Source organism: Terrapene carolina, unplaced genomic scaffold, assembly GCF_002925995.2.
Source record: "Terrapene carolina triunguis isolate 2854851 unplaced genomic scaffold, T_m_triunguis-2.0 Scaffold58, whole genome shotgun sequence".
NCBI classification, from domain to species: Eukaryota; Metazoa; Chordata; order Testudines; family Emydidae; genus Terrapene; species Terrapene triunguis.
In genome coordinates, this window is record NW_020664409.1 from 79,245,655 (window position 1) to 79,260,364 (window position 14,710).

At 47.8% G+C, this 14,710-nt stretch overlaps 1 protein-coding gene across 1 annotated transcript in view; it reads right to left on the bottom strand.

The window, feature by feature from the left end:
* Window positions 1-14,710, bottom strand: part of UBR5 (ubiquitin protein ligase E3 component n-recognin 5) — a 148,635-nt gene that overhangs the window by 5,090 nt on the left and 128,835 nt on the right. The window contains exons 52-55 of the mRNA XM_026659873.1: window positions 6,113-6,288; window positions 3,160-3,244; window positions 1,522-1,677; window positions 944-1,057 (exon numbers count right to left, since the gene is read on the bottom strand). Of these exons, the coding sequence (XP_026515658.1) occupies window positions 944-1,057; window positions 1,522-1,677; window positions 3,160-3,244; window positions 6,113-6,288 (531 nt within the window). The remainder of the gene's footprint in view (window positions 1-943; window positions 1,058-1,521; window positions 1,678-3,159; window positions 3,245-6,112; window positions 6,289-14,710) is intronic.

Sequence of the window (14,710 nt, forward strand, 5' to 3'; positions counted from 1 at the left end):
TGATAGCAGTTTTCAGGTATCTAAAAGGGTGTCATAAGGAGGAGGGATAAAATTAGTTCACCTTAGCCTCTAAGGATAGAACAAGCAGCAATGGGCTTAAACTGCAGCAAGGGAGGTTTAGAGGTTGGACATTAGGAAAAAGTTCCTAACTTTCAGGGTGGTTAAACACTGGAATAAATTGCCTAGGGAGGTTGTGGAATCTCCATCTCTGGAGATATTTAAGAGTAGGTTGGATAAATGTATGTCAGGGATGGTCTAGACAGTATTTGGTCCTGCCATGAGGGCAGGGGACTGGACTCGATGACCTCTCGAGGTCCCTTCCGGTCCTAGAATCTATGAATCTATAATCTTTTATTTCAGAACAGGCTTCTAAAAACAAGACCAAGTTTTACTTTTAATATAATTTTTGACAGATTCTGGTCATGTTTCTTATTAAAACCTTAACAATGGTAAGAACAAAAATTCTGCTATCACTAGCCACACTGATCTTGCACAGAGCAGGCATAAGGAGGCCAGAAGCTCCGGTGACTTTATGCTAGCAGAGTTTGGCTTGTTAAATCTCTGAGCTAAGAGGTTAAATAAATCTAGGCTGACAAAGAAATATATAAAAATGGAAGATTGTATAGAATCCATATGTCTGAAGATAAGCATTTCCCCAGTATACATGTTATGTAAACTCAAGATATGAATCTTTTTTTTAAATCTATATGTAAATGCTGAAGTTTAACTAGTCATTGAGCTAAATTTAATTCTTCCTTTGAATTTATATCCTTCGGTCTATTCAAATGAGCTTTTAGGGTAGTGAAGGTCTCCACATAATGAAGTTAGCAACTGTGTAACAAGAAACAAAGATTAATACCCTTCAGAAGTTGGACAACTTGGAATGGAACGCAGTATATGCAGAAATTGACAGTATCATTCCAAAACACTACAAAGCACTTACATGTAGAGGTTGTTCTGCTACTACCAACATTCTGTGTTCTGCATATTTCCGGACATATTCATAAACATTCTGAGGGGTGACTGGTATATTTACACCATTGGAGATAAGTTCAACCTATGATGAAGTAGCAAAAGGGGAGAGGATTTAAAAACATACTTTAAAGCAGAAAAAAGCAACAGTTAAAACAAGAGTATCATTTCTATTACTGTATGCAGTAAATATACTGTGGTGCTATACAGCTTTTTCACTCTTAAAACAAGTTTTCAGTGGGTTACTGGTTCGGGCTATTACCATGAACAGAAGTTTTATATTTAAAACCAGTCCTTGTGATGAGACCGATAATCCTGGTACTGCTGATTTCTCATTTAGATTATATTAAACAGCCCATAAATACTAGGGGCTGAATATTCAAAAACACTTAAGTGACTTAGGGACACAAATCCCACAGACTTTCAATGGGTCTTTGTGCTCCTGAACACTTACGCAGTTTAGAAAATCTCACCCTAAATCCGTCTGGGGTTTGACAGACTACGAACAAGTAACATTAAACTGTAAAGTCAAGTTCAGCTTGCACCTACCTGCCCTCCACCCTCCTCCTTGCACAGGTCTATTGCAAATGCTAAATCCATTGCTGCAAAAACAGCATCAGCATCCGTGCTCTGGGAGGCTAGGATAAGTTGCCGCAAGCTCTCATACATAACCGGATCAAAAAAAGCAAAGTCATGCCAGTTCACCTAAAATAAGGTAGATGTTTGATATGTAGCATTGTTTTTATAAATATATTCAACACAATGAGTTCTAAAACGGATAATATGTACACTAGCATAAGGCACCTAAATAGCCATGTAATGAGGCATTCACTCAAACACTTGGAAAGAATCACAAAAAAAGGTAATTTCCAGTCTCATCCTGATTTTCTGAGGTGCAGGAACATAACACCAGATTGAAGTGCATTGGCAAAGCACAGAGAAGGTTGTAAAGCATTTGCCCACACTAAGAATGACTACAGATCTAGGAAACTGAACTCTTGGAACGTATCCTTTCCATAAATCAGCTTGGATCAGAACAGACCTTTGTGGATTTTTCAACAGGATTTGAAAATGGGGTCACACGTGACATCACTCCTTTTCCCATCTCCACACTCCCTAAAACTCTGGAAGGAAATTCACCTGCGCCTTCACAGAAAGAAAGCTTCTTCCCAGCAGCTGTAAATTCCTTTAGGTGGAGGTTATTTGTGCCCAATAGTTGCCCTCCTCACCCTCAACAAGCAGATCTTTTGAGCACATCCTTGCCTTTTTGGCCACATTTTGGGGGCCTTTGCTCCATCGATTATCTGTCTTTCCATCTAAGACAGTACTTCGTGGTGCCCCTAAACTCAGCTATAGGGAATTTTGGTACTTCTCATTTTCCCATGTTGCCCACTACTCTGCTGTCATCATGAGGGAGCCCTAGAAGGCTTTTACTCAGATGGTAGAGCAGGGAGAATGTCCTTCTGTTTTGGAAAGGGGTTGGGGTGTTCTTGTGCATCCATAACCTCTTGCTCCTTTGTCACCATTCCCCTACCCCATTTGTTAAAATCACATCCATTTTGGACAATGACTGGCTCTGATTTTTTTTTTTTTTTTTAAATAACCAAAATGAAGACCAGGGATAATGGAAAACTTTGTTCAGTTTGTTGCATCGGGCACCATATTTAGAGGTATACTGTCAAAAGATAATTAAAATGTGGTCTTGACCTAAAACAGTTAAAACATTGGCAATTGCTGGACTGCATTTAAATTTTATGTCTATACCTGAAGCAGAATTTGAAATCTGATTAAAGAATTCTCTCAATTGTTAAACAAAATGCCTTTTTGTAAATAGTAACATAGAAAGAGCAAGAGAACTAATGCTACAGCACAGCTTCAACTTCCTTCTTTTTTCTCCTCGTGAAGATCAACCCTGTCCCATTTTAAATATTTAATATAGACAGATATAGGGAGAGTGCGCACGCATATTATATTAATTGGAAACCCTCCTCAGTCAATTCCTTGGCATCCACTTGGCAAACTCAGTTTAATTGTAAGACAACAAAAAAAATCACAACTGTTTTAATTAAATTTAGTATTGCCAAACAAGCACAGTGTTAACATCAAAACATATATTTTAAAATAATTTTTTTTTTAAATTAAATCTTATGTACTTAAAGGCAGTTCAGATGTCTGTGATCAACTTACTTTTCTGCCAAGAAGAACTTTGATAACATGTCTGTTTAACGTGATGGGACACAGTTCATTCTGCAGTAAGCACAACCCTAGAATTCTGAGAACAAAAAGAATACTATTAGAAAATCACAAAAGGAAATTGTTTAGAGAAGTGGGATTCAAAAGAGTTCCCTGAATATTTCAACAACAACAACAAAATAACTCTGGAGTTCAGGTTGAAGCTAGCTTCCAATTATAAAACCTCATATTTAAAACTTCCCAATGCCAACATCCCCCAAAAGAAATCACTGTTTCTGAAATGGTGCATGCAGTACCTCGTCCCATGGGGAAAGCTTTTCTGGAAAGCTTGGTTAAAAAATAAATAATCTGCTATTTTTCCTGAAAGAACAATCATGAGTAAAAAAGGATCACTTCCTCAAAAATACCTGCTGCAACAGAACTCCACTCCTGGAGACTAAAAATCTCCACAGATATTACTATGAAAGAAAATATCAAAAAAGTAACAATGCAAGAATATAAAAATACTGTTAGAGGAAAGAAAACAATAAACCTATTTTATGTAGGACTCAGCAAAAATAGGGATAAAATAAGAGGGTTCCCAAAAATTAAAAAAAAAAAAAAAAAAAAAAACCACAGACAGGACAACTTAGGCAAAAACAATTTCTGCAAAAAGACTGGTAAAATGAATTTTGATGGCTGCCTTCTGGCTGAGCAATTACACTTCGTAAAGGTGTGAAGAGAACTCTACACACCTGCCCTATAAATCTGTTTGGAAAATTATGAGTCTGGTTGTGTAAGTAAATATCAAATGACTGAATGAGCTTTGAAGCTATGGGTTCAGCTAATTGTTACAATAAAAAACGCAGGCAGACAAAACACTTAGAATATGGTTCTTCTGAAATCAGCAGAATCTGCTGTACTGGAGTGAAAACAATCAAGAAGTGACTGGATTTTTAAGGGTATCATTCTTCTCCAGGCATACTGGAAGCCTATAGACTTCCATAAATTCACTCTAAAAAGCGCCTCAGCAGAGCAATCCTGCATGTTTTTCTCATGATCACCTACTTCACAGACAGGTGCACTGAGTCCATTAGTACCAATGAGGTGCAAAAAAATTCATTGACTTATTCAAGAGAGCAAACGCTGGTCACAAGCCTTGTTCTGAAGCACATGATCCCACAAAGGAACAGTGTGGTCCAATGACAGATGTCAGAAGCAACCTTCTGTCCCATACATTTTCAGTGGAGATGAAGTAACGTGGTAGGAAGACAACACCAGGCTCCACAATATATTCAGAACTGAAAGGTTACCTTTACTGTAGGAAATGGTGTAACTGGAGAACTTCATCCTATCCTACAATAGGTTCTTATTCTGCCCTCATCGACATAGTATTGAGAATCTTCAAGCAGTGCGTTAGGCAACACGACTAAATTCTGTCATGTGTGATTTAGTCTCCTTCTCTCATCCACTCCCTGGGGGAGTTGTTGTGCAGTGTATTGTTTTGTTTAACATACACTACTATGCATTTATGTCAGAGAAGACAAGGTGAAAGAAGAGCACCTTGCATTTGAAGTGGAACGTGGGGAGATTTGTGACAGCCCTTAATTTGTGACAGTTTATTCCACAGACAGACTAGTCACTGAGAAAGCTTTGTCTCCTGCACAGACAAGCTTTATCCCTGTGGTAGAAAGTTCCACTGTGCCACAGAAGTCGAGTTGTTGACCATGGTCCTCATCCTGGAGCTTTAAGCAGTCTCTTTAAATGCCACTAAGCTCCTTGAAGGTAAGGACTGAGACCTTGAACTTTACTCAGTAGTCTCTGGAAAGCCAACATGTAGAGCAGAGGCCAGGTCCGATGGGCTCAAAGTAGCCAGCATTGCTGAGGAATGCAGTGCAGGGTTCTGTACTACTTGGAGTTTCTCTAAGGACTGATGTCTTCACACCCAAGTACACTGCACTGCTATCATATAGACAGAAGGTGATGAAGGCATATATAAGAACACTTGAGAACATGCCTTGAGAAATCTAGGGAAGTGAAATGTCTTTGGAGCGAGTTCTACTTGATACACACCTTGTTTTCTTGGGAAGAGAAGGCCTTGTTTTTCAAGTCAGTGCCCAACAACATGAGCAGGGTCCTGGAGTCCATCTATACCAGAAGCTAGCAGGTTGTTTGTGTTTGTGGAAACAGCTCGAGAGCCTATTTTGTAAGAGCTTTACTGATGTGGGAAATATTGATAGTCATGATGTCCAGCAAGGATGCTCAACTGTTTATTTGAGGACTGTTTGCCTTTGAGACATTCCAGTCAGACCTTGCACTAGACTATGAAAACTGCGGCCCGGGGGGGGGGGAATAGGGGGAGAGAAGGGACCAGGAATGATTTCAGGGAAACTCACTTTTGAACTTAAGAGCCCATGGTGGCATCTGGACACAGATATCAAAGCCAAGACAGTTATTGTCTGTTCTGCTGGCTGTGCATGTGCAACTTAGACATAATGTGTGGATGGTACTGGGGCACTTTAAGGTCCTGCTTCTCTGACATACTTGCAAAATAAAAAGGGGGCAGGGAAAGCAAAAGCACAAAGATACAAGTTTTAGCTTACAAAATCAGTAAAATAGTTCCCTTTGACAGACAGTTTACCTCCTCAGAGACGAGGGAGTCATGGGACCTAAAATGCCAATGATGCAATAAATCTGATGCTACTAACATTTTCTCTCTCTCTCTCTCTCTCTCTCTCTCACACACACACACACGTACGTACATTGAGGGGTACGAGTGCAAATTTTAACAAAAATTTAAGATTTCTCTCAAGATTTAATAGACTGAGTTGTTCAAGTTCCCCCACATGATTTCAAACCCAAGATGAGTGAACTCTATTACAGCTTTTATCTTTGGAGAAATATAAGCTAACAAAATATCTGAAATACCAAGAGAACACAAGACTAGCAAACTAGCTTAATATTGTACCTGCCAATGTTTCTGAAACAATTCAACCTTGCCTCTGTGTTTTTGCCAGGCCTTGGTGTATAAAAACCTCGTTTCCCAGGTTGGTAGAATAGTGGTGCATTATCATCACCATCATCTGTATCATCTAATTCCATGTCCACCACACTGCGACTGGAGCCATGTCGCTTTCTATTTTCCTAGTACAAAAGATTAAGAAGCGAATTTAGAATCTCAGTTAAAAGTCAAACATCTATGCTAATTTTTGTTACCCATTGAATACTGAAACCTGCTCATTATAGGACCAAAAGATTTTTGAGTCTTGCCATTTCAAAAGACTGGTAATATTTGGCAATGGTGGATTTTTAAATAATTGAGCAGTTACTTCATTATTTTGAAAAACAACAAATTAAAGAAGCAGATCCTTTCAGCAAAGAATCAGTAAAAAACACCCTTCATTTTATTAGGGCTATCGATTAATCGCAGTTAACTCATGTGATTAACTCAGAAAAATTAATCACGATTAATCGCACTGTTAAACAATAGAATACCAATTGAAATGTATTAAATAATGTAGAAAAACACTGAAAATTTTCAAATATATTGATTTCTATTACAATACAGAATACAAAGAGTACAGCGCTCACTTTATATTATTTTTTATTACAAATATTTGCACTTTTAAAATGATAAAAGAAATAGTATTTTTCAATTCATCTCATACACGTACTGTGGTACAATCTCTATGGTGAAAGTGTAAAAGACGGTTACTTACCTTCTGTAACTGTTGTTCTTCGAGATGTGTTGTTCACGTCCATTCCACATTAGGTGTGCGCGCGCCGCGTGCACGAATCGTCGGAACTTTTTTCCCTCAGCGGCTCCCGTCGGGCCCGCAGGGTCCCCTTCCCGCCAGAGCGGCGCCCCGCCCTCGCGTATATATATCCCTGCAGGCCCGACCCTCCCTCAGTTCCTTCTTGCCGGTGACTCCGACAGAGGGGAAGGAGGGTGGGAAGTGGAATGGACGTGAACAACACATCTCGAAGAACAACAGTTACAGAAGGTAAGTAACCGTCTTTTCTTCTTCGAGTGCTTGTTCACGTCCATTCCACATTAGGTGACTCGCAAGCTTACCGTTGGAGGAGGGTAGGAGTCAAGGAATAATTGATTGCAGCACCGCCTTGCCGACCACTGCATCATCTCTAGTCTGATGGTGGATCGCGTAGTGTGCTGTGAAGGTATGCACCGACGACCAGGTGGCTGCCTTGCAGATCTCCTGGAGCGGGACCTGTGCCAAGAAGGCCGTCGAGGACGCCTGGGCTCTAGTGGAGTGAGCCCTGATCTGAGGAGCAGGCGTGTTGGCGAGCTCGTAGCATGTACGTATGCAGTGCACTATCCACGCCGACAGGCGTTGCGTAGAAATCGGTTGGCCCTTCATGCGCTCCGCAATGGCCACGAACAGCTGAGACGACTTACGGAAAGGTCGGGTACGGTCCAGATAAAAGGCCAATGCCCGCCGAACATCCAGGGTGTGCAGGCTGCGATGGCTCGGGTCCGTATGGGGCTTAGGGAAGAATACTGGTAAACAAATGTCCTGACCCATGTGAAAATTCGAAACCACCTTCGGGAGGAATTTAGGGTGAGGCCTAAGCTGCACCTTGTCTTTGTAGAAGATGGTATAAGGGGGCTCCGAGGTGAGGGCCCTCAACTCGGACACTCTCCTAGCCGAGGTAATGGCCACAAGGAACGCGACCTTCCACGAAAGGTGCGTGAGGGAGCAAGAGGCCAGGGGTTCAAAGGGCGGCCCCATAAGTTTTGTGAGAACCAGATTGAGGTTCCACGGGGGAATAGGAGGGCGTGAGTAGGGAAACACCCGCTCCAGACCCTTGAGGAAACGGACCACCGTGGGGTTGGAGAATACGGATCTGCCCGATTCTCCAGGGTGGAACGCCGAAATGGCGGCCAGATGCACCTTAATAGAAGCGGGGGCGAGGCCTTGACGCTTGAGGTGCAGCAAGTAGTCGAGGATCAGAGGTATCGAGGCCTGTAAAGGCTGCGAGTGGTGAGGCGCACACCACAAGGAGAAGCGCTTCCACTTAGCCAGGTAGGCTGCCCTCGTGGAGGGTTTCCTACTACCAAGTAGGATTTGCTGAACCTCGTGTGAACACCTGTGCTCCACCCCACTTAGCCAGAGAGTAGCCATGCCGTGAGATGTAGCGCTGACAGGTTCGGGTGGAGTAGGTGACCTCGATCCTGAGTGATGAGGTCGTGATGTAGGGGAAGGGCCACCGGAGAGGTCACGGAGAGTTCCACCAGAGTTGTGAACCAGTGTTGGCGTGGCCACGCCGGGGCGATTAGGATGACTGTCGCCCTGTCCCTGCGGACCTTCAGGAGGACCTTGTGAATGAGTGGGAACGGGGGAAAGGCGTACTTCAGGCTCCCGCCCCATGGGATAGCAAAGGCGTCTGCCACTGAGCCTGGGCTGTGACCCTGAAACGAGCAGAATTGCGGGCACTGACTGTTGTCTTTGCTGGCAAATAAATCTACCTGGGGAAACCCCCACCTCAGGAAAATGGACCGGAGGACGTCCCGTCTCAGCCGCCACTCGTGCCTGAGGTAGGACCGACTGAGACGGTCCGCCAGCCCGTTCTGTACCCCGGGAAGATACGCCGCCCGAAGTTGTACTGAATGGGCTATGCAGAAGTCCCAGAGGAGGAGAGCCTCGCGGCAGAGGGGAGAGGACCGGGACCCGCCCTGCTTGTTTATGTAAAACATCGCGGTAGTGTTGTCTGTCAGAACTGACACGCTGTGTCCTTTTATGGTGGCGTGAAAGGTCTGGCAGGCGAGGCGAACCGCTCTCAGCTCCTTTAGGTTGATGTGGAGCAGCCGCTCCTCCCTGGACCACAAGCCCTGAGTGCGCTGGTCCCCTAGGTGCGCACCCCAACCCAGGTCCGACGCGTCTGTCACTAGCGTCAGAGTCGGTTGTGGGGCGGTGAATGGGACCCCTGCGCAAACCTGCTGCTGGTTGAGCCACCAACTGAGGGCATCCGATACCCGAGCCGGGACTGTGACGACCATGTCCAAGGGGTCTCTGTTGGGGCGATATGTCTGAGCCAACCATAGCTGCAGCGGTCGGAGCCGGAGACGGGCGAGCCCGACTACGTGCGTGCACGCTGCCATGTGACCCAGGAGTTGCAGGCAACATCTGGCTGTGGTCGTCGGGAATCGTTGAACGGAGGTTACGGCCTCCTTGATAGCCAGGAATCGGGATACGGGAAGACTTGCCCGTGCCTCTACCGAGTCCAGGGTTGCCCCTATGAAATCCAGCCTCTGTGTGGGGATTAGCAATGACTTGGGCACATTGACCAACAGCCCGAGTTCGCGGAATACTTGCAATGCCAGCGTCACATGGGCGCGGACCTCTGCCTCCGACCGGCCCGCCAGGAGCCAATCGTCCAGGTACGGGTAGACGCGCATCCGTCTTTTTCGAAGAAAGGCGGCTACCACCGACATGCATTTCGTGAAGACACGTGGGGCTGTTGCAAGGCCGAAGGGCAAGACCGTGAACTGGAAATGGCGCTGTTGGACAGTGAAGCGTAGGAAACGCCGATGAGCTCGGCGAATGGCAATGTGAAAATAAGCGTCTTTCATATCGAGGGCAGCGTACCAATCCCCCGGATCCAGGGAAGGGATGATGGTACCAAGGGAGACCATACGGAACCGTGGCTTCTGCAAGTACTGGTTCAGCTTGCGGAGATCCAGGATAGGACGGAGGCCCCCTTTGGCTTTGGGGATGAGGAAGTATCTGGAATAGAACCCTCTTCCTCTGAAGTCCAGAGGAACCTCCTCCACCGCCCCCGCCTCGAGGAGGGTTTGTACCTCCTGTATGAGGAGTTGCTCGTGAGAGGGGTCCCTGAAGAGGGACGGGGGTGGTGGGTGGGAGGGAGGGGGCGAGGAGAACTGGAGGGTGTAACCTGATTCCACCGTGCGCAGGACCCAGCGGTCTGATGTTATATGAGACCAGGCACGGGAAAAATGGGACAGGCGGTCCCTGAAACCTAGGGGTGGATCCGGAGAAGAGATGGGTACGCTGTCCTCGATCGCAGCTTCAAAATCCTTGTTTATTTCCCGGCTGCGTCTTGTTTTGGCCCTGGTTTTGGCCTTGGCTAGGCGTATTGTTGCGCCTACGTCTATTGTCCCTGCCCCGTCTACGGTATGGTTCCTGACGAGGGCGAGGATGATAGTGCCTTTGAGGAGGTTGGGGCTTGAACGGCTTCCTCTGTGTCACAGGGGTGTGCATCCCCAAGGACTTAAGGGTAGCCCGAGAGTCCTTGAGGCTGTGTAGCCTGGCGTCAGTCTGCTCTGAGAAAAGACCCGTACCCTCAAACGGCAAGTCTTGGAGGGTATTTTGCACCTCCGGGGGAAGGCCCGAGGATTGCAGCCATGCAGAACGTCTCATCACTACGCCCGACGCAATTGTTCTAGCAGCTGCGTCGGCAGAGTCAAGTGAGGCCTGTAACGACGTTTTGGCTACCGCCTTCCCCTCGTCCACTAGCGCCGCGAACTCAGGTTGTGAACCCTGAGGCAAGGCCTCTTTGAACTTGGACACCGAAGCCCATGAGTTAAAGTTATGTCTATTTAGGATCGCTTGCTGATTAGCTATCCTCAATTGGAGGCCCCCGGACGAATAGACCTTCCTGCCAAAAAGGTCTAGTCGTTTTGCCTCCTTGGCCTTGGGTGCCGGGGCCTGTTGGCCATGACTTTCCCGTTCGTTAACCGCCGAGACGACCAGCGAACATGGGGCCGGGTGGGAGAAGAGAAAGTCAAACCCTTTGGACGGGGCGAAGTACTTCCGTTCTACGCCTTTTGCGGTTGGCGCGGAGGAGGCTGGCGTTTGCCATACGGTCTTATAGTTTGCCTGGACCGTTTTTATAAGCGGGAGCGCGATCCTTGAGGGACCCTCTGGGCTCAGAATGTCCACCATCGGATCCTCCTGCTCAACCGTCTCCTCTGCTTGTAGACCCAAATTAAGGGCCACCCGGCGGAGCAAGTCCTGGTGAGCCCGGTGGTCAATAGGGGGAGGGCCGGATACTGTCGTGCCCGCCACGGCCTCGTCCGGCGAGGAGGAGGAGGTCATGGCTTTCTGAGCTTCCTCGTCCTCCTGTATCTCCTCCTCGGTGGGGCGTCCCTCCGGGGTGCGCCCCCTGTCCCGAGTCAGGGACGGTGCCGAGCTCGGTGCCGAGTCCGCCCTCTCTGCATCCGGTGGTCTGGAGACCGTGGCCTCCGCACGGGAGGTAGGGCGGCACCGTGGGGAGCGGGACCGGTCTCCTGAGGGACCCGACCTCGAAGTCCTGGATGGAGGGCCTTGCTGATGATAGGCCCACGGTGTCCAGAATGGCCACTGCCCAGGATGGTTCCAATGTGGTTGCCAAGAGGCCTCGTGTTCTCTAGCGGCATGCCCTCTGCGGCCATATCTGGAAAGGCCCGAGTCCTCTTCCGACGCTAGGGACGGTGACCTAGAGGGCCATGGCGGTGCCGTGGGGCGGTGCCGGTCCGGTGTCGGGGAGCGGTGCCGTCTGGACCGGGACCGTGAGTACCGGCGTGCCGATCTGGACCGGGAACGGTACCGTTGACCGCGGGACCGGGAGCGGCTGCGGGAGGGTGGTCTTGGAAGTCTCGCCATCGAAGCGTCCCGGCGCCTGCTCGAGCCGGGTTGCTGAGGCGGTGCCACGCTCGCATCGGGCCCTGACTGTTTCGCGGCCCGTTGTGCGGCGGGAAGCCGGGAGTCCACCGAGGCGGAGCTCGACCGGGACCGGCGCCGTGAACGGTGCCGAGATGGCGACCGCGACGGGCGCATCATCGCCGGTTTGCCCTTGGATGGCAGCCGCGGCGGAATGTCTGCAGCGCGGAGTGTGCTTTCGGAGGACAATTCGATGAGGTCCTTTGCCGCCTCAAATGTGTCCGGGGTGGAGGGCTGTTCCAACAGTTCCTCCAGCCCATCCTCCGCACTCGACGCGCTCGTCCCGGGGCTCGACGGGCCCTTCGGCGCCGGAGCCACTGGTGCCGGGACCTGTACCGGGGCCGTTACGGCCTTGGCCGCACTTGCGGGCTTCGCCGGTGCCGCCTTCTTATGAGGGGAGCGCCCCCGGGCCTTAGGCTGGCCCTTTGCCTTGGCCGGCGAAGAAGATCGGTGCCGGGCATGTTCCCGCCTTGGCGGTGCCGCGGGCTTAGTCTGCGCCGCCGGTGTCGGGTCGCGGACCGATGCCGGGGCGCTCCGCACCGAAGCGGACGGTGCCGCGGAAGAGGAGGGCTGTAATGCCGCCTCCATGAGGAGCTGTCTAAGGCGAAATTCCCTCTCTTTCTTGGTTCTGGGCTTGAAGGCCTTACAAATTTTACAGCGCTCCTTTTGGTGAGCTTCCCCGAGGCAACGGAGACACGACTCGTGCGGGTCGCTCACTGGCATAGGCCTGCGGCACGCGGCACACGCCTTAAAGCCTTGGGCGTGCGGCATGCCCCGCCGCCCAGGGCCGGTGCCGGGGTTGACCAAACCCCTATCACCAAGTGATTTTGGTCCTTAGAAGACTAAACAACTACTTAACACTAAAACTCTTAACTGTAATTATGAACTGCTAACTACTGCTAATGGCTATGCTAAGGGACACTCTCAGGCGAGAGACAGAGTTGTTCCAACGTCGCCACGGGCGGTAAGAAGGAACTGAGGGAGGGTTGGGCCTGCAGGGATATATATACGCGAGGGCGGGGCGCCGCTCTGGCGGGAAGGGGACCCTGCGGGCCCGACGGGAGCCGCTGAGGGAAAAAAGTTCCGACGATTCGTGCACGCGGCGCGCGCACACCTAATGTGGAATGGACGTGAACAAGCACTCGAAGAAGAACTTACAAATGTAGATTTTTTTTGTTACATAACTGCACTCAAAAACAAAACAATTTAAAAAACACTTTAGAGCCTACAAGTCCACTCAGTCCTACTACTTATTCAGCCAATTGCTAAGACAAACAAGTTTGTTTATATTTACGGGAGATACTGCTACCCGCTTCTTATTCACAATGTCACCTGAAAGTGAGAACAGGTGTTCGTGTGGCACTTTTGTAACTGGCATTGCAAAATATTTACTTGCCAGATATGCTAAACATTCGTATGCCCTTTCATGCTTTGGCCACCATTCCAGAGGACATGCTTCCATGCTGATTCGCATTAAAAAATAATGCGTTAATTACATTTGTGACTGAACTCCTTGGGGGAGAACTGTATGTCCCCTGCTCTGTTTTACCTGCAGGCTGCCATATATTTCATGTTATAGCAGTCTCGGATGATGACCCAGCACATGTTTATTTTAAGAACACTTTCACAGCAGATTTGACAAAACGCAAAGGTAGTACCAATGTGAAATTTCTAAAAATAGCTACAGCATTCAACCCAAGGTTTAAAAATCTGAAGTGCCTTCCAAAATCTGAGATGGACGAGGTGTGGAGCCTTCTTTCAGAAGTCTTAAAAGAGCAACACTCTGATCAGAAACTGCAGAACCCGAACCACCAAAAAAGAAAATCAACCTTCTGCTGGTGGCATCTCACTCGGATGATGAAAATAAACATGCATCAGTCTGCTCTGCTTTGGATTGTTATTGAGCAGAACCAGTCATCAGCATGGATGCATGTCCTCTGGAATGGTGGTTGAAGCATGAAGGGACATATGATTCTTTAGCGGATCTGGCACGTAAATATCTTGCGATGCTGGATACAACAGTGCCATGCAAACACCTGTTCTCACTTTCAGGTGACAATGTAAACAAGAAGTGGGCAGCATTATCTCCTGCAAATTGTAACCAAACTTGTTGAGCAACTGGCTGAAGTACGACTGCGTGGACGTGTAGTTTTTACATTGTTTTATTTTTGAATGCAGTTGTTTTTGGTACATAATTCTACATTTGTAAGTTCAACTTTCATGCACAGACTATCCAGGAAGTTTTTGGAAAGTGTAGGGGACAATTTCCTGGTGCAAGTGCTAGAGGAACCAACTAGGGGCAGAGCTCTTCTTGACCTGCTGCTCACAAACCGGGAAGAATTAGTAGGGGAAGCAAAAGTGGATGGGAACCTGGGAGGCAGTGACCATGAGATGGTCGATTTCAGGATCCTGACACAAGGAAGAAAGGAGCAGCAGCAAAATACGGACCCTGGACTTCAGAAAAGCAGACTCTGACTCCCTCAGGGAACTGATGGGCAGGATCCCCTGGGAGAATAACATGAGGGGGAAAGGAGACCAGGAGAGCTGGCTGTATTTTAAAGAATCCTTATTGAGGTTGCAGGAACAAACCATCCCGATGTGTAGAAAGAATAGTAAATATGGCAGGCAACCAGCTTGGCTTAACAGTGAAATCCTTGCTGATCTTAAACACAAAAAAGAAGCTTACAAGAAGTGGAAGACTGAACAAATGACCAGCGAGGAGTATAAAAATATTGCTCAGGCATGCAGGAATGAAATCAGGAAGGCCAAATCACACTTGGAGTTGCAGCTAGCAAGGGATGTTAAGAGTAACAAGAAGGGTTTCTTCAGGTATGTTAGCAACAAGAAGGTCAAGGAAAGTGTGGGCCCCTTATTGAACGAGGGAG